Source organism: Canis lupus, chromosome 30, assembly GCF_003254725.2.
Source record: "Canis lupus dingo isolate Sandy chromosome 30, ASM325472v2, whole genome shotgun sequence".
NCBI classification, from domain to species: domain Eukaryota; kingdom Metazoa; phylum Chordata; class Mammalia; order Carnivora; family Canidae; genus Canis; species Canis lupus.
In genome coordinates this window covers 9,148,459-9,174,244 of record NC_064272.1, presented here as the reverse complement: position 1 = coordinate 9,174,244, position 25,786 = coordinate 9,148,459, and the positions used below count along the sequence as shown (strand labels likewise).

General features: G+C 44.4%; 1 protein-coding gene across 1 annotated transcript in view; it reads left to right on the top strand.

Moving 5' to 3' along the window:
* The first annotated feature begins 558 nt into the window (after nt 1–558).
* Nucleotides 559–25,786, top strand: part of EHD4 (EH domain containing 4) — an 81,290-nt gene continuing 56,062 nt past the window's right edge. The window contains exons 1-2 of the mRNA XM_025473100.3: nt 559–894; nt 19,938–20,114. Coding sequence (XP_025328885.1) covers nt 659–894; nt 19,938–20,114 — 413 coding nt within the window. The 5' untranslated portion in view covers nt 559–658. The remainder of the gene's footprint in view (nt 895–19,937; nt 20,115–25,786) is intronic.

Genomic DNA, 25,786 nt, shown 5'->3' with positions numbered 1-25,786 from the left:
GCACCTCCCCAAGTAAATTGGAGTCTCCTTCCCCTTATTCAAATCTTGTCAGTCGGTGAGTCAAGGTCTCTTCACTAATAAAACGAAGGTAAATAGCCGCCTGCCAGCAGGTAGAAAGAACCTGCCTGTCAACTTTCTGCACTTTTGTCCCCAGCCCCATAAGGCTGGGAGGAGTAGACTTCCTGGGAGACTAAGCAGGAGCCTCCGGAGGCTCACTTTGCCAGCTCAGATTTGCCCGGAAGTGGACGCCACCTGGACAGAGGTGGAGCCCCGGCGACCTAAGGGGGCCCCTCGGGTGACCCGGCGGAGCCACGCTCGGGAGACACCCTTTCCCCCGCCCCGTCCCGCGGAGAGACTCCGTCATCAATAATTCATTAAGAACCTCCTCTCCATTGGCTGACGCCACCACCCGCGCTGGCCGCGGCCCAATGAGGAAGGACTTGAGCGAGCCTTCTGAATAGTGAACGAGCTGCCGTGACGTGGCGCCCAGCGATTGGCTGCGACGGCGCGAGGCGGGGCCAGCTCGGGCGGCGGCGAGTGCGGCCGGGACTGCTCAGTGCGAGCCGGGGAGGGCCGAACCCGGAGCGGGGTCTGACCGCGGGGTCTGACCGCGGGGCCGACCGGAGGGGGCGGGCGCCGAGCGCGGCCCGGCTGCAGGATGTTCAGCTGGATGGGGCGGCAGGCGGGCGGGCGCGAGCGCGCGGGCGGCGCGGACGCGGTGCAGACGGTGACCGGCGGCCTGCGCTCGCTCTACCTGCGCAAGGTGCTGCCGCTGGAGGAGGCGTACCGCTTCCACGAGTTCCACTCGCCGGCGCTGGAGGACGCCGACTTCGAGAACAAGCCCATGATCCTGCTGGTGGGCCAGTACAGCACGGGCAAGACCACCTTCATCAGGTAACCCGCCCCCGCCAGGGACCCTGCTCGCACCACCTGGGTGGAGGCGGCCCTCCCCAAGCGTGCGTGGGCTCTCGCCAGCCTCCCGCCGCCCCGCTCCCCACCCCCGCCCCCGTGCGGGATCCCCTCGCGGCTGTTTCCCCCTCCAGCACCGGCGTGACCTCAGGTCGTCGGGTCCCAGCGCCGGGAGCCCGCAGCCTCGCCCCGGGGCGCGGCAAGCCCTAGGAGGGGCTGGCCCTCCCGACGCTGGCAGGCAGGTCTCCGGAGCCCTGTCTCCGTGTACTCGGAGCCCTCCTTCTTTGCTCTTGGCGAAGGGCTCTTCCGACTGGGTTTGTCCTGTCACCCTGGCCTGGGGACCCGGGGAAGGGAGGGAGGAAGAGGGAGGCTATAATAAGCATCTTCTTGATGAGCGAGTGAGGCCTAGGGCTGGAAATGGGGACGGAGGTGTGTGGGATCCGAATGGGCTATTGAGTCACAGTTGGAGAATTAAGCCCCGAGCGCATAACTATTTATTGAATGAATGAATGAATGAATGAATGAATGAATGAATGTCAACAGTAGAGGGTGTTTCCAGTGCTCCCTTCCCTCGAGGTAGGTCCTCGTACGCCACCCCCAGCACAGTGCTGGGGGGAGCCGGTAAGAGGCCGCTTTTATTCTGCTCTTGCACAGCCCCGCCTTTATATGGAAAGGCCGTAGGAAGTTTAACTGTGTTGCAGCCCCAGCCGGCGCCCCGTGGAACTAAGGGGGAGTGTCATATTACTGTCCGTTAGTTTCCATTTCTTAGGTGGGTCATTCCCTCCTCCCTTGACAACTGAAAATATTTGTCAGGCTTCCTCTGTCTCCAAAAGCAAACAATTACTGTGCATTTACTAGGGTTCAAATCATATGGTTTCCTCTGAAGTGATTTTTGTTGGGAAATAATTTACATTGAAACAAAATGCTTTTTGAAGAAACCCTGTTCCTTTTCTAAAGCAGAAGTAAGGCACTTGGAAGACTCACTTTCTTTCGTTAGGAAACTTATTTTCCTGGGTTTAAACCCTGTGTCACTTAAAGTGACTAATCATTAAAGGTTTTGGTCTAAGGCTTGGGAAATTGTAACGATCTCTTCATCATTGATGTTCAACAGGTGTTCAGAAAACTGCATCTATATTTGGATATATGCCATTTCTATTAAGCAGCGTCCTCCTTTTCTCCATCCTAGTGACCTAAATAGTTCCTACAAATAGAGTAGTTGTCACTACAGGAAATGTGTTCAATTCAGACGTGCAGATACACTATGAATGAATTCAGCAAAGCAAACACACTAGATTGAAATATAGTTCCAGATAGTGAAGTGAATGTGAAGGAAGACTGAGAGAAATAATTTAATTTTTAAATTGACTGATTTGGTGCTTATTAATTAGGTGAAAAAAGTATTAAATATATTACTCCAGACACTCAAATCATAGAAATGTTACAGTAACTGTTACCTTGAAAAATGACAGTACCTTTAAGGTCTCAGTAATAACCAGTTTTTAAGTACATGGGATAATGGAGTATTGTGACCAAGTGGTACAAGAGTGGGAGGTGGGCCTTTTGAAATACACAGATAAAGGATAAGAAGCAGGCATTGTCATATTTATTTGTTTATTTTTAATTTTGTTTATTTATTTGAAAGTGCACAAACTGGGGAGGGTCGATGCCAGAGGGAGAGGGAGATGCAGGCTCCTCACTGAGCAGGGAGCCCAACATTAGGCTCTATCATGATCCAAGCCCAAGGCAGTCACTCAACTGACTGAGCCGCCCAGGCATTGTCATAATTATAATCACTGCAGACATTAGCAGGGGCATGCTCATAGTCCCTTGGGCTGTTCCTCCTGTCTGTCTTTGCCACAGGGCTTTACTGTGCTATGTGTGATTAAGGAGTGTTGTTGCTGCTGTACCCACCTGGATGTGATGTGGCCATCTCTGCTCACATAGCCTCACTCTTCTCCCTTTTTTATCATTTGTGGGCAGCTTTGTGGAATGGCTAGGCATACTTTTAAAAAAGATACTGAGATTTGACTCCTGGCATCTTTATCCAAATGGACCATTTCTCGGTAGGCACTGGAGCCATGGGCAACCTCAGGGTGAGGGAGTAGTCTCCTTACCAAGAAGTCACTTGCCCTTGAGACCTTCCCTGGCCTAAGTGATTTTGTCCTTAGACAGTGGGCACAAAGTGGACCTGTTAGGTTAGAAGGAAATCAAGGTGGACAGGAAGCTTGGTGAGCCGCCAGAGACCGGAGTTTGGTTTCAGAGTGGAGCTGGGAGGAACAGACTTAATTCCTAAGAGGAAAGAAGCCCCAAACAAAAAGGCAGCTACCCTCTAGAGCCTGCCCTGAAACTGAAAGCAGTGGAGTTAGCCCAGGTTGCTGGCCATCCTGGATTCTGCCTGCATTTCTCTGAAGCTGGTTGGTGCCTTGGTTGTTTGTTTCTAGGCACTGAGCACTAGAAGTTCATACTTGGCTATGGGGTGACTTACATAGTCAAAGATTCCCATCCACCTGGCTTCTTGTTTATACCAAGAGGTCACTGGTAACAGTCTGCACTGATAGGAAGGAAACTTCTCTCATTCTAAAGCCAGTCAGCAAGGCCTTTTGTATACACTGCATACTTTTTAAAATATTTATTTATTTATTATTATTTATTTATTTATTTATTATTTATTTATTTATGAGAGACACAGAAAGAGAGAGAGAGGGGCAGAGACACAGGCAGAGGGAGAAGCAGGCTTCATGCAGGGAGCCCGACGTGGGACTCGATCCTGGATCCCCAGGATCAGGCCCTGGGCTGAAGGCAGCACTAAACCGCTGAGCCACCCAGTCTGCCTGGCAAGCTGATTCTAATATTCCCTTGGAAACGTGAGGGATCTAGAATAGCCAAGACTGTCTTGAAAGAGAACAAAACTGGAGTTCTCCTACTTTCTAATTTCAAAGCTTGGTACAAAGCTACAATAAACCAGACAGTGTGATAGTAGCATAAGAATAGACATAAAGACAGAATAGAATTAAGAGTACAGAAATAAACCCATATGTCTGGTAAACTTGGTTTTCCAAGAGTTCCAACACAATTCAATGGGGGAAAGGACATTCTTTTCCACAAATGGTGATGGACAACTAGATACCCACATTGCAAAAGGAATAGAGAGGGACTACTAATGGGTACAGAGTTTCTTTGGGGGATAATGAAAATGTTCTGAAATTACTAGAGGTATCAGTTGCACGACTTTGTGAAAGTACTAAAAACCACAAAAGTGTACCCTTTAAAAGGGTAGGTTTTATGAATTTTGTCTCAATTCAAAATATAAAACAATTCAGCCTTCCAACAGTTCAGCATCCTGTGATTTCTTTAATTTCCATAATTCTGCAGTGTGCCAGTCAGATAATTTCTGCATCTGTATCCAATAATTTAAAATAAAAAGGATTGCCAGAAAAAAAGGCAAACCAAAAATCATGGAAATAAGCCAAAAGAACACATGGACAAAAGGAACTAAGGAGTATAGCTGAGGAAGAAAGGAAGTACAGGGGCACCTGTTAAGTGTCTGACTGTTGGTTTCAGCTCAGGTGGTGATCTCAGGCCATGAGATCGAGCCCTGTGGCAGGCTCTGCTCTGAGTAGAGTCTGCTTAAGGCTCACTCTCTGTCTCCCTCTGTCCCTCCCCACTGTTGGATTTCTCTCCCTCCCTTTTTCTCCCTTCTTTCTCTCTAAAATAAATCAATAAATCTTAAAGAAAGAAAGAAAAGAAGGAAGAAAGGAAAGGGAAGTACAAATAGCTATCACACAATCCCTATATTTTCCCCCCGTATATTCTCGTCAATGTATAAATATGTTCATTCTTCCTGACATTCAAATTAAGCTAGTAAAATCAAAGTATAATATTTTCCTATAAAATACTTGATAAAGTAATTATGTTTTAAAACTTTAAATATTGGGATGGTGGCTCAGTGGTTGAGTGTCTGACTTTGGCTCAGGTCATGATCCTGAGGTTCTGGGATTGAGTCCCGCATCGAGCACCTGCTTCTCCCTCTGCCTATGTCTCTACCTCTCTCTGTGTCTCTCATAAATAAATAAATAAAACCTTAAAAAAATAATAAAACTTTAAGTATCATTTAAATATAGTGTAAATGGGGGGAAAGAGGACACAAGCTCCATATGCAAGTGTGGAAACAAGGCTTATGGACAGTATGGAGTATTAAGAAGCTTGTAAGCAGGGATCCCTGGGTGGCACAGCGGTTTGGCGCCTGCCTTTGGCCCAGGGCGCGATCCTGGAGACCCGGGATTGAATCCCACATCGGGCTCTCGGTGCATGGAGCCTGCTTCTCCCTCTGCCTGTGTCTCTGCCTCTCTCTCTCTGTGACTATCATAAATAAATAAAAATTTTTAAAAAATCTCTTTAAAAAAAAAGAGGCTTGTAAGCAGGTTGGGAAGGTGAAATTGCCTCAGCCAAGAAAAAGGCCTTTTCCGGTTTGAGCAGAACAAGAAAAAGAATCAGGAAGTGATAGGCCCACTGCTCCAGACTCTTGCTGTAGCCTTTCCAGGAAGCAGAACTACTCAGCTAGTATCATCGTCTTTTCTCCTTTTCTCTCAAAAGCAAACAATCCAGAGATGTGAAAGGGACCCCAGCCAGGTGGGAGGGTGTATGAGAAACCCCCCAAGGGCTGCACAGGCATGGCCCAGTAAATACCTGGGTGTAGGGTGGGAGTAGATGGCAGGGCCAGATAGCAAGAACTTATACTTGTGCTCCAAGAGCTGTCTGGTGATTTTTAAGAAGTGATGAGAATATGAGGAATATCAGAAAATTTGAAGCAGGCCAATGTCCCAGTTTTCAGAAAAAAGGGGGAAATGGATTCTATTAAAGAACAAAGCTCCACTTCATTCCTTTGGTAAGCCATAGACTCTGTTATTAAAATGACGAGAAGCGAGGGTACTCACCAGGAAGCAGCCTGGTTTGCCCATTAAAGAAAATCCCATTAAGAAAACACTGTGGGCCCAGTTGGGTGGTTCTCACTGTCAGCCTGGCCTTGGAGCCCCTGAAAATGATAGTCTTCTCTGCCAAATACCATGCCCTTTGTAGATCTTTCTGAAATGTTGAAATACTTAATTTTTACAGAAGAATGGACTATCTGTAATATGCAATATAAGATCATACTAGTATACCCCAGCATCTGTTTATTCAAATAATAATTGATTTCTGGGAAGGGTCTGGCTATCCCAGAACTTAGAGTTTCATGGGGAATATGGATAAGAATCCACAAGCCAGTAGGGCTCTGGGTGACAGGAGCTGTGACCCTAGAAGCACAGGGTGGGATGGGGGCATAGGAGGGACCATTCCTTCAGTCTGGAGGGTGGAAGAGTCCTCCCTGATGACACAACCTAAAAGCTGATCTCTGAGGAATGAGCCAGAATTAGCTGCCCAAATGAGACCAGGAAATGAGGGCAAGAAGTCATGATGAGGCCCAGGTTTCTTGGATAACTGGGTGGGTGGTGGAGCTATCCACTGAAATGAGGGACACACAGAGAGGAAGAGTGGGGGCATAGTTATGAGTTTAAATTTAAGCCCATGTTTGAGTAGACACTCAGGTGTAAAGTCCAAAAGGGGTTGGATATACAGGTCTGGAGTGAGAGGAAGACGAGCTTGTGGAGACCCAGGGACAAGTCACCAGAGAGGTGCAGTAATGTCACAGGAGGATGGTGATTTAGAGCCATCATAGGGCTCTTTTGGTTGTAACAAACTCAACTGAAGAAGGCTTAAGGAGAAAGGTACATTATCTCATGATTAGACCCTGATCAGACCAGGGTGTCCTGGCTTGAGGCCTGGCCTAGGACCCCCAGTGTGCCATCTGGTCTCTGTCTCTCAGCTCTGCTGCCTTCCCTCATGTTGGCTTCCTTCTCAGGCAGTTGCATCTCATGGATGGGCAGGTGGCCATCTCTGACTCCAGACTCACCTTCTGCCAGCTAAGCAACCCCAGTGGGGAAAAAAGAGAACCTCTTCCCAACCATTTCCGCAAAAGTCTTAGGTTTGAGTGTCAATAGTTAGACCTTGGCCGTTTACCCATCCTGAACCAATTCCTTGAGCCAGGGGAATGGAATACCCATGCTTGCAGTGGGTGGACAGCCCCCAAGCCATGTGGTAGCTCCTCAGGGTGCTGCTATCAAAAAAGGAAAAATATTTGCTAAATAGGTGAGGCATCAGGTAGCCCCCACAAAAGTCAGGGAAAGAGGGAGCATGGTCAACAGGGCCAGATACTTCTGGGGAAAAGGTTGAAATGGATCCATTGGATTAGCCATCAAGAGCCAGGATGACCTCAGCAAGAGCCATGCCAGTAAGTGGTGGTGATGGAAGCCAGGTGGCGGTGGGTTGAGGAATGAGTGGGAGGTGAAGCGTCAAATATAGAAAACTCTTAGCAGCTGGTTACTGAAGGGAGGTACTGTGTCCTGGTGACAGGCGTTCTGGGGAAATGGGGAAATGTGGATGGAAGGGGCCCGTAGACAGCAGCTTTTTAACCTAAGAGGCAGGCCTCGGAGCAGGGGTTTGGGGGCTCCAGGGCCAGGTGGTACACGTGTGGGTGGCAACAGTCACGCAGAGAGACCCTGCAAGACGGCCTCTTGTCCACTTACTACATCACCTGCCTGATGGATGGGAGTAATGTCACAGGATTAGTAGAAGTATAAGGGGAGATAGGTTTGGGTTTTTTTTTTTTTAATTATAAAATTCTCTTCTTTAACTCACATCTAGAAGTTTACTTCTAAAAGACTTTCAGTATACTTTTCAAAACCTTGGAAAATTATGAACTAGAAAGCCATGGTTCCTGGATCTGGCTGTGGGTCAGAACCACTGGGAGCCTGAAAAGAGATTTCAAGGCCTCAATCCCAGACCTCCTGAACCGGAATCTCTGTGGGAGAAGTTCAGAAATCTGGTTTTGGTTTGGTTTTTATAAACCACCTCCCAGAGTCAGTCTTAGGTAGCCTCCCCCAGGAAGTATTTAGGAACGATTGATAGAGGAAAGTTCATGATAGTTGAATCTTTTAAGCACGAAGCGGGTCGGCCTCAACCCAGAAGAGAAAGGCTCGCTTTGGTGGCCCTTCCATCACATGTGGTCCAAGCTCCATCTGTTCACATTCTTAGTGAATGACCTAGATGAAGACGTAGAAGTCATGCTTACAAAACTGGGAATTATGCAAAAAATGCAATTTAATAAACAGCCTTTTTCATTTAATATGATATGATGAACTTGTGTCATGAAGTAATCTTCAGAAATGGCTTTCATGACTGTATCCTAGTCTACCCTGCAGCTTGGAACATTGTTTCTAATTTTATGCTGTTATCTATAATATTGCAGTGGACATTCTTGGCTGTAAACCTTTGTCTCCTTTTTTTCCTTAGAATAGTATGAATTACTGCATCAAAAGGTATAAATATTTTTCAAGTTTATGTATATTGCTGATTACATATATACATACATATGTATATATATTTTATATAAAATAAAACATATATTTTATCCTGAATATATATATATACATATATTCCTTTTCAGAAAAGTCATTCCAAATTAGATTCCTACCACAGAGTCTAATATGAGGATCATGATTTCACAAACTGTCAGTAAAACTATGTATTATTATTTAAAAACATAAGTGTGCAGGAAAAAAATTTCTTTTAATTTGCTTTTCTTTTCCCTTTTACTGTGAAGTTGAACTTACAAAATATGTAGCTGTCATCTGTTTCTTTGTGAGTTATCTGTGAACTTTGTCCCAATTTTCATTTGGAATATTAGTCTTTATGTTGTAGGTGTTTAAATATTTTGCTTAATAATGTTTGTCAGTCTTTTGTCATAATTATTATTTTTCCAGTTTGAGGTTTGCCTTTTTAATTTTTATGATAATTTTTTGTCATGGAGATATATTTAATATTTGTGAGCAACTCTTAATATTTCTTTCCTCTTGGATGATGTCTTTTATGCCTCTAGAAAATCCTTAAATATTACGGAATCCTTAAGTTTAAAAAAATCTTTAAAATAGTTAACTTTTGGGGGCACCTGGATGGAGCAGTAGGTTGAGCATCCAACTCTTATTTTCAGCTCAGGTCATGAACACAGGGTCATGAGATCGAGCCCCTAATCAGGCTGTGCACTCAGTGTGGAGTCTACTTGGAATTCTCTCTCTCTCTCCCTTTCCCTATGCTCTCCACCTTTGCATCCCCCCCGCCAAATAAATAAATAAATATTTAAAAAATAAAATAAAATAGTTAACTCTTTAATCTACTTAAAATCTCTTTTGAAAGTATTCATTTTTTGTTTTTTATTTTTTAGCACTATTGAATAATCCTATTTTTTCCGCTACCACATGAGGCTTCTTCATATGCTAACTTATTAAATATTAGAATCTTTTGGAACCTTTCTCTCCTGTCATATTGCTCTGTTGGTAGATTCTTATGCCCACATCATACTCTCTTAAGGACTGTTACTTTAAAACATTCTTTAATTCAGTGGTAACACAGACCCTTCTGATCTCACTTCTCTTTATTTTGCAAATACTGTCAATCATCATTTCCTGTTATTCTTTCAGAGGAACTTCAAAATTACTTCATTAGATTCTTCTCAGAAAATACCATTCGGATCTGTTTATATTGGAATTGCACTGTATTTTGGTATTTGTTCTTTCCAGAACACAGTATGGCTTTAACTCAGACCTCTTGTAGACCTGAGAAAGGTGTTTGATTTACTTACATAGGTTCTATATACTCATATTAATGTTTTTCCTAGATATTTTATAATCCTTCACTCTTGTGAATCAGATATTTTTTCCTTTTTATTTTCTAGATGGGTATTGCGAGAATGTGAGATAGCTAATGATTTTTAGGCATTTCCATTTTGTATCTGCTCATTTGATTCAAGTTACTCTGAGAGCTTTTCAGTATTCTTTTGGATTTTCTAGATAGACAGCTATATCAATGACATTCATGATCACTTTGTTTCCTCTTCTGCTTCGTATTTGATTGTACTGGGAAGTGATCATCTACATCAAGTTTTTAATTGTGACAACAGTGCTTTTGTTATTTCACTTTAAGATATGTTACCTACTAGTTTAATATTTTATAAATTAATCACATTAAGAAATTATCTTTTTATTACTAGTTTAGAAGAATGTCATTGGAAAAAACTAGAACAGATGTCGAGCTTCATTAAATGCCTTTTTACTTTTTCCTTTAACCTGTGTTCTGTGGAAGGTAATTCTGGGAGATTGTTAATAGATGTTTAAAAAGGGTCCTATAGTTAAGGCACTTGGGGAAATGTGTTCTGTAGCCTTATCATGACGCTTGCCAGTGTTCCCAGATCAACCTAAATTCTGTTGTCTGGTTCATAAAGTACAAGTCCTCACTTAATTAGATCTTCATTGCATGAGCAAATGAATGATTAGAGAAATTAATGGGGCTATAAAAAATTGGGAAGCATATTGCCATGATTCCAGTGAACTTCCTCCCCCTTTCATCTCCTTCCTTTCCTTTCTCTTTCTTCTGGCCTCCTTCCAGAATAGCATGGAAGGCAGAGTGGAGCAGCTCTTGGTACTGGCACAGGTTAGACACCACTGTGCCCTAAGCACATCTCAGCCCTGCGTGATTTAAATGCCATTCATAGCTGGAAAAATAGAGCTGTGAAAAGGCTTTATCCAGCAAATTCCAGTTTCTTGATCCCATAGGCTAATGTAGATTCCATAGTAGGCACAACAGTTTCAAAGACGATGTCACTTGAACAAGCAGCCATGGCCATAACATGTCTGTGATTTAACTAAGGGAAAAATAAAAATGAAAATAAAAGTTAGGTTTCACACTTAAGGAAGACATTGAGTTTAAAATGCAAGTGAAGCTTGACCTTAGTTTTTCAGCAACTCAAAGATTAAAATTTTAAAGAAAGTGAGATATTTGTGATATTTATCTCAACATTATTTATAAGAGCAAGAAATGGGAAGCTATTTAAATGCCCAAGAGTAAGGAAGTAGCAAACTAAGTTATTAGATATTCATCTTAGAATAGTCTGCAGCCACTAAAAATTGTTTTCAAAGAATTTCTGATGGCCTGAGGAAAAACTAATGGTGGAAAATCTAGATGCAAAATTATTTAAACATTCTGATCCCAATTTTATAAAGAAAAAAAATATCTTCACAGAACGACAGATGGAAATAGATCAAAATGTTAAAAGTAGTCATTTTCCTGTGCTAATGTGGTTTAGTGCTAGCTGCTTACCTTGTCCTAAGCAGGGATAAAATGTCTGCTCCAACAACAGTGAGGGCAAAGTGATAAAACGTGTATGAAGTGCCTTATAGGGACACCTGGGTGGCTCAGTGGTTGAGCATCCGCCTTCGGCTCAGGGTGTGATCCCGGAGTCATAGGATTGAGTCCCACATCGGGCTCTTCGTGTGGAGCCTGCTTCTCCCTCTGCCTGTGTCTCTGCCTCTCTCTCTCTCTCTCTCTCTGTCATGAATAAATAAATAAAATCTTTTCTAAAAATGCCTTATAAACTGTACAGTGTGGTTTCATAATAATCTATTGTTCAGTGGTGTCCAGAAGGGGTAGTGGTGGTGGTGGTGTTTACTTGCTAAGAAATAATTACATATTCTTGACCATTTTCTAAGACTTTAATGATAACAAATGTTCGATTCTTCTCCCACTTACATTTCTTGGTATTAAACACAAGGATAAACAAAGGACACTGATTTAAAACATCATTTCTAGATTCAACACAAATCAGTTGAAGGACTAACCCTTTCTTTTCATTCACTCTCCTAGTGAAATAGTGGATCAAGTACTAGAAGTAAAAAGTACATTCTGTAAAGCTTGCCAACACTTTAAAATGAAGTGTATTTAAACTCTTAGCCCTGGATTTTAAAATAAGGAAATATAACTGCTTCTCCACTGAACTCAGAAGTTGTACCTTATATATTTCTTTCACATCTGTATGACTTAAAACCTTAGTAACGAATGCTCAAAAGAACAAAATGACTGTTTGAGATAGTTAAATGCTCTTTTTAAAAATATCCTACTCCATATCAATGAATTGAACTTTCAAACTATGCACAGATGCCAATGTATGCACAAACATTTCTAAAAATTTCATCATCACACAAGCCATTTCTCTAGATTTTGGCTTGAGTATTGAAAAATAATGCTCATAAAACATCCCGAATTATATGTGCCATATTACTTTTTAGAGTGCTGATGTAGTTATTGAATACCTACTAAAAGGTCTGAGATTTGTATGTTTGTTATGATTCACAGAATGCATTCCTGTAAACGCTTCTGTTGCAGGCTGATAGCCTCTCAAGCTATGATTTAGGGCAGGTAGTGTTCTCACAGGATGGGTAAGACATTTAGGTTCTAATAAACCACTTAATTTATGTGAACCTTAGTTTTTTTCATTTGTAAAATGGGGATAAAAATAGTACCAACCCCATAAGGTACTTAGGATGAAATAGATTTATTCATATAAAGACATCAGCACATAACAAATCCTACAACGTCAGATATACAGTAGTTGTCCCTTATCCGCTCTTCTACTTCCATGGTTTCACTTACCTACCATCAACCGCAGTCCAGAAGTAGATGATTCTCCTTTTGACATATGGTCAGAAGGTCAGTAGTAGCTAATGCTACATCACAATGCTTATGTCATTTTCCTCACCTCATCTTGTCACGTAGGCATTTTATCATCTCACGTCACCACAAGAAGGGTGAGTACAGTAGAGCAAGATACTTTGAGAGAAAGAGAAAGACCACATTACATAATTTTTATGATGGTATATTTTAATTGTTCTATCTTATTAGTTATTTTTGTTAATCTCTTACTGTGCCTAATTTATCAATTAAACCCTATCATAGGTGTGTATGTATAGGAAAAAATATTGTGCGTGGAGGGCTCAGGCATCCACCAAGGCACTTGGAATGAATCCTCCATGAATAGGAGGACCACTATGCTACTAAAATAATTAATGTCTTTTCCATTGTTCCAAGCACAAGTCAGAACCTAGACAATGCATGGATGACTACCAGGAGAGACAACATTTGCAGCTGGAATTTCGGAAAGCCTATCCTTGAGTGACTACCTTGTTTGTTTGTTTTTGGTCATCCTTAAGCTCATCTTTGAGAAGATGGTGCTTAAGTATTTTGAGGGACTTTTCATCATCCTGAAGATTTTCTTTTCCTCTTAACACAAACTACATTTTTTGCTATGATGTTAAAAAAAGGTTTTTTTCTAGCCTAAGCAACGGAAGAAAAAAGATACTGTCCACATATACCCTTGCATGCAGTCAGCTCCCTGATCTGAGGCTGGGCAAGTCCACCTGGACGAGGAAATGCCATGGCCTTCAGCAGACAGGGACAAGCAAACATTGGGTCTCCCATCCTCCCCACCAATCCCTCTGCCCCGCTGCTTGAAATCCTAGATGTCTATCTGTTTTTTACGTTGATGGCTTAGAGCAGTCACCCCTGGAAGAGGCAGCCCTTTCTGAGAACACAGGAGAAGGAGAACAAGGTGGAGCCAGGGACAGAAACACTTTCTAACACACAGGATGCCTGTGCAGTGGGCTCTTGGCTCAAAACTGTGGCGATGCTCTTCTGTAGTCTTCCTGTGGCCTCTTGGTCCTTTGAATTCTTGTTATTGCGGATAACACCACAAACTCTCCAGGACTCGTAGCTCTGGGAAAGCCTCTGGTACGGCCAAGTTTAACACAGTTGATCAGCCTGGTGCCTATAGGTGACCCGTTTTTGTATGTCGAAACTTGGGATCTGCTCAGACTTTTCAAGGTTGCTGGTTTTGAACCTCGTCACTTTCTTCACACTTTGTTCACGTCAGATACTCTGTGTCCTGGTTTTTCTTAGTTCCTTAGTGCCTGCCCACCTGGCAGTGTGACCTAAGTGTATCTGAATTTCCCCATCCCCCCATGTAAAACTTTTCTGGGCAGTCAGCTTAGAACATCATATATTAGCTCATGTATCCAACGGGTCCTACTTAGGGCAGACACCAGCAGCTGGGGGCTACATGGGACCCCAAAGCTACAGGGCTGAGCTTGATGTAAAAGCAAAAGCCTTGGGCCAAGAGAGAGGAGCCCTGGGAAATACAAGCCTTGCATGGCCAGTAGTTAGTCTGACCAGCAAGTCCTTGATTGCCTGCTCTAATCCTCAGTCTCCTCACCTGTAAAGACATGGGGTTGAGCCAAATGATTCCTAAGAGAGTTTGGGACTCGTGTGTGGATTGTGCTCTGCAGGAAATGACAACCTATCAGAAAAGAGGAGATCGGCCCACAGACAGCACTAATACTGGGTGTTCCTGAGAAGCTCCACAGCAGAAAGTGGTCAGAAAAAAAGGTCCTGGAGTGCTCAGGGAGGGAGGACTGCCCAAAGGAGGTGACACTTTGTAAAGTGACTGAAAGAGCGGGTAGGCTAGATGGTAGAGATCATGAGACATGATTCCCCACCAGACAGAGGGAATGAAGTAAGGGAAGTCAGGCGCAGGAATTTCAGGCCTGGAAGAGACTAATCAAGGAGGAAAGAAGGCCTGCAATAGGTGAGGAGCAAGATCCCAGAGTGCAAGGCAGAAGAGGGGTGCTCGTGGGGTCCCGGAAGGAAAGTCATCTGGGAAGGACTGGGTGGTTAGTGAGGGCTGTCTGATTAAAGCTTTAGAAAAACAGTCTCATCCTGCAGGGCAGATGGGGAAGAAGGAGGCTGGGAGGCAGCTGGACAGGACCAGAGTGACCCACATGAGGTGGGATGAGGTGGTATGAGGAGGCAGAAAAGTGAGGGAGGGAGGCCAGGGCCAAAGGGCCACCTGGATGAGGGCGCAGAGAAAGCCAGACGGTCCCCAGACACTGGTTCCACACCTACTATGTGCCAGATGCTGTGTTGGATTCTACGGTACAGTCGTGAGCCAGACAGACCAGGGCCTGTCTCTCAAGGTGCTCCTAATATCCTGGGACAATGACATGCCAACAGGAAAGTGTCAGCTATTGGATAAGTGCTCTGCATAGGTAATGAGGGGGAGGGACAGGGAACCAGACTGGAGAGGCTCCTGCGTCAGGATGCTCCCCAAGGAAGTGCCATGTGACTGTGCAGGGATCTGGGGGAGGGCTTTCCAAGCAATCCCGAGGTGGGAATGGCCTTGGCCTGTTGAAAAGGTGGTACAGGGCCTGGGTGGCTCAGTGGTTGAGCATCTGGCTTCGGCTCAGGGCATGATCCGAGGTCCTGGGATTGAGTCCCGCATCGGGCTCCTGCTTCTCCCTCTGCCTATGTCTCTGCCTCTCTCTCTCTGTGTCTCTCACGAATAAAATCTTTAAAAAAAGAAAAGAAAAGGTGGTACAGAGGCCAGTGTAATCACTCATCCACTCATTATTTCAACAAGTATTTATTGAGCACCTCAACCATGTACCAGAGATTGTTCCAAGCTTGTGGGAAGCATTAGTGAACGGAAGAGAATGAAAGCCCTGCGTTCCTACAGCATATACCCTACCAGGTGGAGGCAGCAAATACGTCATAAATATAATAAGTGCATTTTATATTATGGTAGAGCCATGGGAAAGAGAACACAATTTTTTTTCTAAATTTTTTGCTGTTCTGGATAATGCTGCAATGGACATCTTCACACAAAAATCTTTTTCACGTATCTAGGATTTTTGCAAAGGACCGATTTCAAAGAGAACTACCTCCATTTTAAAGGCTTTTAACACAAAGTATCAAACTGCTTTTCAGTGAGGTTATACTAACTGATTCTCCCACTGATATATAATATATATCAGAGTGTTTATTTTACTACACCCTTACCAGAGTTGGGTGTTATGAGCCTCTTTAAAGTGTTAATACATTATGTCTTTCATTGGTATTGCTTTGATAATGAAATTGAACGCTAAATTTTGGCTTTTAACTGTGGGAGAAAGTATTACTAAGCAAATTAACTAGGTAAGCAAGCTACAGGATAGCCCTTCCTAGTTCTACTTCTCTTCTATGTCTAGGACCCAAAAGTGAAGTGATTTATCAAAGTCACAGTTCAGAGGCACCTTTTACTTCAAACTGATTCACATTAGCAACATACTTGAACAATTATTTGTCAGATGTAAACCAAAATATATTTAAGTATGCTTTTTTTTAAGATTTATTTATTTATTCATTCATTCATTCATTCATTCATTCATGAGAGACAGAGAGAGAGAGGGGGGCAGGCTCCATGCAGGGGAGCCTGATGTGGGACTCTATCCCGGGACTCCAGGATCACACCCTGGGCCAAAAGGAAGCACCCAACCACTGAGCCACCCAGATGTCCCTATTTAACTATGCTTAAAAAATAATTTGTTAAAGTTCTGTCTGGCAGGGTTGCTACCTAGGAAGTTCTAGCTTCAATTACATTATGAATTTGAAAATAAGAAACACCTGCTCCTCTTTAAACAATTTCATACTTTAGGTTTTTCATTGAAACCTCTGTTATTCCAGAATTAGTGGTGTTTGTTGTGCTTTTATATAAACCTATATATATTTATATAAACATTAAGAAGCAATTCGGGCTCTCCTTGGCAGTGATGGCCTGGCTTACACACCTTTACATGTGAGTTACTTCCCTGCTGGGGACTCACCTGCTGAACCACCGCATCCACAAGCCCCTCAGCCCCTGCCTGAGCCCCATTCTCACCTCCCAACACCTGGAGCAGAAGGGTCCTCCTCCTGCCCAGGCCTGGGAAGGTGCTGAGAAGGGGCAAGATTGCAGAGAGCCACCCAAGGTGGTACCCAATACTGGGTTTTTGCCCAAAAGGTAGTGCTATGGTTCTTTTCTGGTTTGTCTGTTTTATTGGCATGTGTGACCTTTGTAGGCTATCTTGCAAGCCAACCCTTGCTGTTAACATTGATTCCATGGGACAATGCCGGTTAGGTTTCAAACCAGCACTTGGACCTAACCCTTTCGTGAGAACTGCATGTGCTGCAGGGAGCCTGGTGACACTGCTGTTCTTCCAAGCCCAGGCCCTGCTCCTCAGTGGTCCACCTTCTGCACCCTGGATCTCCTGGCATAGCATCAGCCAGGCCACAGGGAATGAAAATCAAAGTGGACTCAGGAGGGATGTGATGTGGACTTGAATTCTAGCTTTGCTGATGAATGGTTTCAGACTTGAGACCGCAAGTGGCTGTACCACCTAAATTCATAGATGTATATGAAATCCATGCACTCTGCATTCAGTCTACAAGCGTTGGTGTTTCACAGAGCATGAGATGCTATTGTTGCTGGCTTCTACCAGTATTTCTAAGATTTGTGTGGAATTTCATAAGAATTTGTAAACATGAACATTTCTGCTTCCAAGGATATTTACGAGTCTACTCAGTACCTGAAAAAATTTTGAATTTTTTTAAAAATTAAATTTGAACATGTTTTGAAAAGTAGCTTCTTCTCTCCCCAGCTTTCTCTAGGGAAAACGGAGAGAGCTGTCCCCTTGTTGTTAGGGCAGCCCCAGAACCATGCAGGAAGGCAGTGGGGAGAGCTCTTCTCACTTTTGAGGAGATACAGGATTGTGGTGTCTATGGCCAGTGGCACACCCTGCATGAGGCCCATGAACTCCCCTTGTGCTCCTCATCTCTTAGCAAACCACCAGCTCAAACCCAGGTTTAAAACATTGTTTGGAGGGGCTCCTGGATGGCTCAGTGGTTGAGCGTCTGCCTTTGGCTCAGGTTGTGATCCTGGGGTCCAGGGATTGAGTCCCATATCAGGCTCTGCTGGGGGAGGTCTGCTTCTCCCTCTGCCTGTGTCTCTGCCTCTCTCTGTGTGTCTCATTAATAAATAAATTAAATCTTAAAAAAAAAAAAAAGAACATTGCCTGGAGACAGCGCAAGACCTAGAGTCCCACTGCCTGCATTCCATTTCCACTGAAGCATACTTATTGTATGACCTCAGGCAAGTTGCTTAGCCTCTCTGATGCCCCAGTTTTCCCACCTGTAAAATGGGAATAATGTTACACCCACTTCAGAGTATTAGGGAGATTACATACATGAATAGTTGTGCATGTGGAGGGCTTTGTGCTCCAGGGAAATAATGAGCACTTGGTAAATGCTGGGTGTTATTAGCTGATTGGTTTGTTTTTTTTTTTTTCACATTTCCTCAAAATTTAGGGGACCTATTTAAATGTCATCTATTCTGGTGCTCCACAACTTCAGAGAAATGTAGAAACTTTGGATGACACTAAAACTAGTGATGAGATCCATTAAATATTCAGAATACAGCCTGCTAAGTTTTCAGTTGCATTGGCATAGAAAACATAGGTGTCAGGGATGGCCTAATTTCTTATTCTTAGAAAGATGGCAAAATTGTGTTGGACAGTTGATAGTGCAGGTCCTTCTGTCCCAGAAAATAAAATCAAAATTTTGATTTTATCAAAATAAAATTTCAGGGCTGAAATTTGATCAGTTCGGGACATATTAGAAATAAACAAATAGCTTGGTACCAAATCCGTTGTTAGCTGCAGGAATGGGAAGCCAGAGAACTATGCACATTTCTGCCCTTGAGCTTCTTTTCCAGGGTGAAAGCTCAGCCCCTGGCAGGGTTGGGACCTGGGACCTCAAAGAGGCATTTCTGTTCACTTGCTCCCCACCTCCAGAACCTGCTCCCAGTCACTGTCAGGCATTCTGTGAAGGTGTTGCATTTCCACCTGCTCCTTGGTAATGAGGGAAACGTATCCCAAAATATGCCTTTCTTCATGTTCCCCTTGGCTGCAGAGGAAGGAGGGAGGAGTCTTTGCCCTGCCCCTCCCACCACATATATGCATAAATACACGAAAGTGTGTTCCTTCTTGGAAAGGAAATCTTGGTGGGGAGGGAGGGGCTCTGAGTGCCTTTAGCTGAACAAAGTGCTGGTGGAGGGAGGGGTGGTGGAGAGGAGCTATGTTAGGGGCTCAGCCCTTTACCACAGAAAGCAGACTTTCCCCACTGCTCCACCTCTGGCTGCCTTGCCGCACCCCAGCCATATCACTGAGCCAGTCCCATATCAACTGGCTTCCTCAGCCCCCTGAAGAGGAACCCTAAGTGACATTTGCTAGTCCCACGTGCATAGTGGTGCAGGTTAAACTACACGAGGGCACAGGGCAGGGGAGTGTGTGGGGGGTAAAATCTAGCTAGCTTGCTAAGCTGTAAACCCCGGTGCAGGGCTGGGTCTAACTGGAGGAAGGGGCATCTTTTTCCAATTTGCACATAGAGCTAGTATCTAATTCCTGGTGGTATCTAATCTGAACCTCTCCACCTCCTTTGGCCCCCACCCCCCCATAGCAACCTCTGTTGCTGCTCAGTTCTTTGGAGATGGTCTTCCATGGCCATGACCTCCAGGAACCCGAGGGAGCTGTAAAGTGTGCAAGGGAGGATGTGCGGGCCTCAGTAATCACCGGTGAGAAGGAGAAGAGGTAGTTCATTCTAACATTCACTACATTGAGTGCGCTCTGTGGGCAGGCACAGTGCTGGATGTGGGAGGCTATGCATCTGGCTGTAGGCATGGGCCTGCCCGCGAGGGCCCACAAACAGAGAAGTGCAGTGCCCCTGGTGAGCACCATCATGGCTGCAGGCACCAGGTGCCCGGGGCCCACAGAGCAGGTGTGCCCAGCACCCTGGAGGGAGGGGGGACACTTCCCAAAAGGAGATGGGCCTGAGTAGGTTCCAGCAGGATTGCACAGGAGCTGGCTGGGTACACTTCCCTGGGATGGCATCTGTGGTGCCCAGATCAGGAATTGTGCTAAGCAAAGGTACCTTTTCAGAAGATCCAGAAAGTCTGCAAGATGCTTGACCTGTTACTAGGCCTCAAAGGGTGGCGAGGGTGGGAGTGGGGGGCACCATGCTTAGGTCTGTAGATTTTAAGCTTTGAACATTTGCAGGAGAGTAAAATGCCAACCATTCTCCTTTTCTTGGTGTTTATATTTCTAGGCTCTTAAATGTTTATGTTAAAAATTGGTAGTCCCAGAAAGCTTTCTGGCCTCTTGCTTTGTGATAACTTGCTAAGTTTCTTTTCTTTTTCCCATTCCCAGATACTTACTGGAGCAAGATTTCCCAGGCATGAGGATTGGTCCAGAGCCCACCACGGATTCCTTCATCGCTGTGATGTATGGAGAGACTGAGGGTAGCACCCCAGGGAATGCATTAGTTGTGGATCCTAAAAAGCCATTTCGAAAGCTTAGTCGCTTTGGAAATGCTTTTCTGAATCGGTAAGCACGAGCAACCTGGCATTGTTGGTCAGGTTGTTTGTTTGTATGTTTATTTTTAAGAGTTTATTTATTTATTTGACAGAGAGAGAGAGCACAAGCAGGGGGAGCAGGAGAGGGAGAAGCAGGCTCCCCACCAAGCAGGGAGCCCAACATGGGGCTCGATCCCAGGACCCTAGGATCATGACCTGAGCCAAAGGCAGACGCTTAACTGAGCCGCCCAGGCGCCCTGGTCAGGTTTTCTTTGAATTCTTCTTTGAATTCTTGCCAATTACATATAAAGTTTCAAAAACAGAATGGAGTATGTCTGTTTTAGAAGAGAGAAGCTATAGAGAATATGCTTATTGTGTTCAAATATTTGAAAAGATTATTATAGAAAATGATCAGTTATTACCTATTCTGGGCGGCTTCAGAGGATAGAGCTAAGGCCTGGGATTGGTCATTATAAGGCCACACAGTACAGGGAATACATTTCTAATAATTTCAGCAGTCCAGAAATGGATCAAGTTGCCTTGTGAGGAAGTGTGCTTCCTGTCACTGACAATGTTAAGTGGTGACTGGATGGCCACCGCTCAGGTGTGGTATGCTGGGGACTCCTGTACAGGGAACTCAGCCCAGAGGACCCCTGAGGCTTGTCTGACCCCCCAGATTCAGCCTGTTGATATTCCTGCTTGGCTGCCCCTTATGCTTCTCACTCCCATGCTTTGAGCTATCTCCTCGTTCATTAAGGCCTGTCAGGAGAAATAGAGGCAAAACCACACAAAAACTTAAATTGGTTATTTGGTGGTTCTGTTGCAGAAGTGAAGTTGTGGGATAGCTGAGGTTCTGTCTTAGGTGGAGATGTGTTTTGTCTGTATTATCCTGTACCCTTTCTCCAGTGCTCCCAATGAAACAGAGGGCTGCAGACGAAGCAGGTCTGGATGCAGCTCTGCCCTCTTAGACATGACCTGTTGTCCCTTCCCTTGCCTTCCTCCTCTTTGCCACTTCTAGCTTTTTTTAAACCCCTTTTCTTTTTCTTCTCTCCTGCCATATCCCTCACCCCTCTATTTCCCTCTTTTATGAGTCTCCTGATTTAGACCAGTTACTCTGGGGGTGCAAAGCCAAGGAGGGGTCATCCAAACAAAAGAAACTGTACTTCTTTTTAGATGGTTTAAAAGATAGGAACAGATCCTCCCAGTCCATTGCCACCCTCCCAAAGGCTGAGATGTCTCATTGCACAACTCTGGGGAGTTCCATTCGCAAGGACTAGGGGAAGGATGATGTGCTCAGGTGCTGAGCAGTGACTCTGCCAAGGGCAGCCCATGCAACCTCCAGAGATGCCTCTGAGAAAAACCGGACTCTAAGGGCTTTTGTATGCTCTCATCACAAATCAAAGGAGACATCCAAATGGCAGCCAGAAAATGTGGCAGTAGGAGAAATAGAAATGCATAGATGATGTAGATAGAGTCACAGAGAAATCCTGTCTTTTTGCTGACAGTGATTTGCAGAATACTGTCCAGATGATTTTCTCTACCTGCAGGATGCTCTCAGGGAGGAGTTTCCTCCTTCTCTCCAGAGCAGCCTTGGGTGGCACCAGAGCCTCTCCTGCGGGAGAAGTAGGGGTTGAGCCCATGTGGGAGAGCACCAGAAGGTCTCCTGAGGCACTTGAAGGGCAGTGGAACAAGAAATTCCCCCATCAAGGCCTCTTGGGGAGCCCTGGTCATGGAGCAGGCAAACAGCCAGGCTTCCTGTCCCAAGATGGGCCCTGGAAGGTTCCGGAGGCCTGGAAAAGTGCAGGGCACAAGGTCCTTCTCCATGAAAGACTGCCTGGAAATCCCATGGTTTCTTTACCACTGCCTTTTTGTCTTTCTTTTTGCCCGACAAAGGCTTAAAAAATAAATAAGCTGCCACTTTTTTCAAATTCCTATTTTGTGAAGTCCATATTCACAAGGGGAATCCCAGGAAGAATGGCTATCGGCTTCTTTTGAACAGATGATTTGCTTTCCTGACAAATCTTCTTTTCAAATGCCAAACATACAGCAGATGAGTATGGAAATTTTGAACGGCAAGTTTCATTATCTGAGATTTTTTATTTATTTATTTATTTTATTTTATTTTATTTTAAATATTTTTTTTCAATTTTTATTTATTTATGATAGTCACAGAGAGAGAGAGAGAGGCAGAGACACAGGCCGAGGGAGAAGCAGGCTCCATGCACCGGGAGCCCGATGTGGGATTCGATCCCCGGTCTCCAGGATCGCGCCCTGGGCCAAAGGCAGGCGCAAAACCGCTGCGCCACCCAGGGATCCCTGAGATTGTTTTTTTACAGATTTTATTTATTTATTCATGAGAAACACAGAAAGAGAGGCAGAGACACAGGAAGAGGGAGAAGCAGGCTCCACACAGGGAGCCCGACTGTGGGACTCGATCCCGGGTCTCCAGGATCACACCCCGGGGCCGAAGGTGGCGCTAAACCGCTGAGCCGCCCGGGCTGCCCCATTAGCTGAGATTTAAAACTTGCTGAAAGTCATCCGTGTATTATGTAATCAAGTGTTAATTAAGTTGAGAATACATAGAAAAATGTTAGCAAATATTAGTATAGCCTTTACTGTGTGTCAGATACAGTTCTTGACTTTACTTGTATATTAGCTCTAAATCCTCATCAAGTCTCTGTGACCTACATGCTACTATTATCCTCCACATAGACAGGAGGAGTTGATGCATAGAAGTTCATTTGACTTCCACAGAGCCACTCAGCTGAGAAGTGGCAGTGCTGGTTTAGGAACTCAGGCCATCTGGCTCACAGTCCCTACTAGTGCCCAATGTACTGCCCAATGGCATGAATGACACTTGGACTGAGGATCGCTCCTACTGTCCCCGATCTAACTTTGCAGGCTGTCCTTAATAAGGCCCCTGAACAATGAGTATGATTATGTTCCTAGTTAATAGATTAAAATGTTCACATACACTACTTTTTCTGGGTTAATAAGACAGTGTTACTATGGCCATTTTACAGATGAGAAAGCTGAGAGCAAAGTAAAATGATTTACCCATGAAAAGGCCAAGACAATATTAGAATTCAGCTTCCTCTTCCCTTCTGTCCACCACCTCGTACCTCATGAAGCAGTCTCAGAGAAGAGTTTCTGTTCCAGTCCTGCTGGTGGCCATGTATTTGTGAGGGACACACCTCATCGCACTTAAGAATAAACAGCATGTCTAAAGTCATATCCATACAACAGTGCTCTTGTTTCACCCACTGCTTGGGTAAGAAAAAAGTCAATTAGTGTTGGGCACTCAAACATGTGTATGTAATTATAATGTCCCTATGGGAACACCAGGTGAGCTAGCTCTAATGCCAGGCAAACTCCTCTTTACATAGCATACTTCAAAATAGAATACTTAGAGGAATGGGGATTGATTGTCTGCAGGGAAGAACTTTCTCCTCCCCACCCACCGAGCAACCACCAGTCACCCTTGGGATAGGTCTGGCTTATTACCCTGGCCTTCTCATTATGGAGCATTGGCTTGAGGCCCTGCCCCCAGGGACGTCTTTAAAAGTGGTTACTACTTCATGAGGTGGTACCAGGTGACACCTGGTGGGTGTCAGCCTAGAAGCATTAAGCAAACCAGTGCAGCCTGAGTTTTAACACGTAAGGCTGGTTGCTGAGAAAGTAACAGAGGCTCTGTGATGCTGTTCTGAGAAAAGAAGGCAAATTCCCAAAAAGGCAGCTCCAGATTATGGACATTCCACACTTGAACAATCAGAGGAGTTGAGTCTAGAACAAAAAGAGTTCTATGGAAATAACTTTAGTTCCATTCCATTCCATTCCGAAACTCCACCATGCTACCTTGCTTTGGAGAGGAATTCGCAGTCGGGCTCGTCTTGGGAATGTGGTTACTGAGGCTCCAGTCTGTTACCAGGAGACAGTTCTAACTCCCCCAGGAGGAGATGGATGACCAGCAGGACCCGAGGGCATGTGGCCTGGGAGGCTCTGCATCTTGGTCAGTTCCAGCAGTGTCAGGATTGACTCTGACATTTCCACTCCCTTTACCCCCTGGTTTTGAACTGGATGTTATGTTTTTCCCTCAATCTTTTTTTTTTTTTTAAGATTTTATTTATTCATTCATGAGAGATACACACACAGAGAGAAAGAGAGGCAGAGACACAGGCGGAGGGAGAAGCAGGCTCCATGCAGGGAGCCCAACATGTGGGACTGGATCCTGGGTCTCCAGGATCAGGCTCTGGGCTGAAGGCAGCGCTAAACCGCTGAGCCACCCAGGCTGCCCCTCAATTTCCTTTTCTAAACATGGTAGTCTTTTTGTTTGTTTGTTTGTTTGTTTTGTTTTTAATCCAGATAGCTGCAGGCATTTAGTTTAGGATCTATTTTAATTTTAAATCATAGTCATCCACAGAAGAAATTCTTAATAGCATTTCCTCATTGCCTCTGTTTACTTTTGAAAAAACAAACAAACAAACAAAAAAACTTTAATCAGTAGCCCCAGGGATTGAAATTTGGAAACTTTCTTTCAAGCTAAAGGAATCTAAATGCTGCTTCCAGTGCACCTGTCATTTTAGCCAGGCCTGAGAATAGTGATGATAAAATACAAACCCATTCTCATGTTGGTGTGATGATTTAGCCATAATAGAATACATATGTGCATTTTGTGACTTCTGTTCGTCACCTCTCTGTAAGTAAATGAAGCTTTAATAATAGGCTTTTTAAATATGAATATTATAGTCACTTAGTACCATAGGGAATATTTTTCTAACTGACTTACTACAAGTATACAGCATCAGTCTGGACACATACTGGCTTCATCAGCTAATTTAGATGCATAGATTAAGGAAAAGAGGCTTCTGCCAAGAATCACCAGCAAATTTGTTGTTTTCTTTTTAATCTGAGTGATGAACTGGTATTGTTTGTTGATTTGTCCATTTTGTGGTGTGCTTATCCATCATAAACGTATTGAAGCTCTTCCCATTAGTCTAACCTCAGGATTTGTGGTGGCTGCCAAGTCATTAACCATTGTTCCTCCCTGGCAGGCCGCCTGTACGTACGGTCCTGGTCCTAACATTCCAGAAAACCAGCTGTGCTCCCTGGATTCAGGCAGACTTTCCCAGCACTGGGTGCACTGCTGTTCCCCACTCTGGCAGTCAGGAAAGAGAGGCTTGAAAAGTACATGTTTAGGTTGCACGCCATGAAATTGCCAATATTCAGCCATCCTTTACTTGTAAAAGTGGTAATTCTGTAAGATTCCATCTAAGCAGGTAACTGTGGCCTTTTTTATATGCTGGATGTGAAATTAAATTTCTCCTGGGCCGTGAAGGTTAGATCAGCCGTTTGTGGCAGGACCATGTAATAATTATTATCGTGGGTTGGTTGTCAGAGGCTTTTTGCATATCGTGTGCTATTTATGATGGCATCTTAGGAAGTCATGTCATCTCTCTGGTCTCCCTCTAATCAGCATATGAGTTAGGGTTGAAGGAGGTGCTTTGAAACTGCACCATACTCTGTCCACCGTAGGCATCCGCTGTTATCTGAACCAGATGACACCGTGGGAGTTCTCGGGCTGCTAGAATTGCTCAGATACCTAGAGCTTGCAGAGTTAGTAAGCGAGGTCTTCTGCCTTCTGGCACCTCTACCCTCCAGTAGTAGGCTGGAACAAGTCACGAGGGAGCCTCTGGTGGGGAGTTC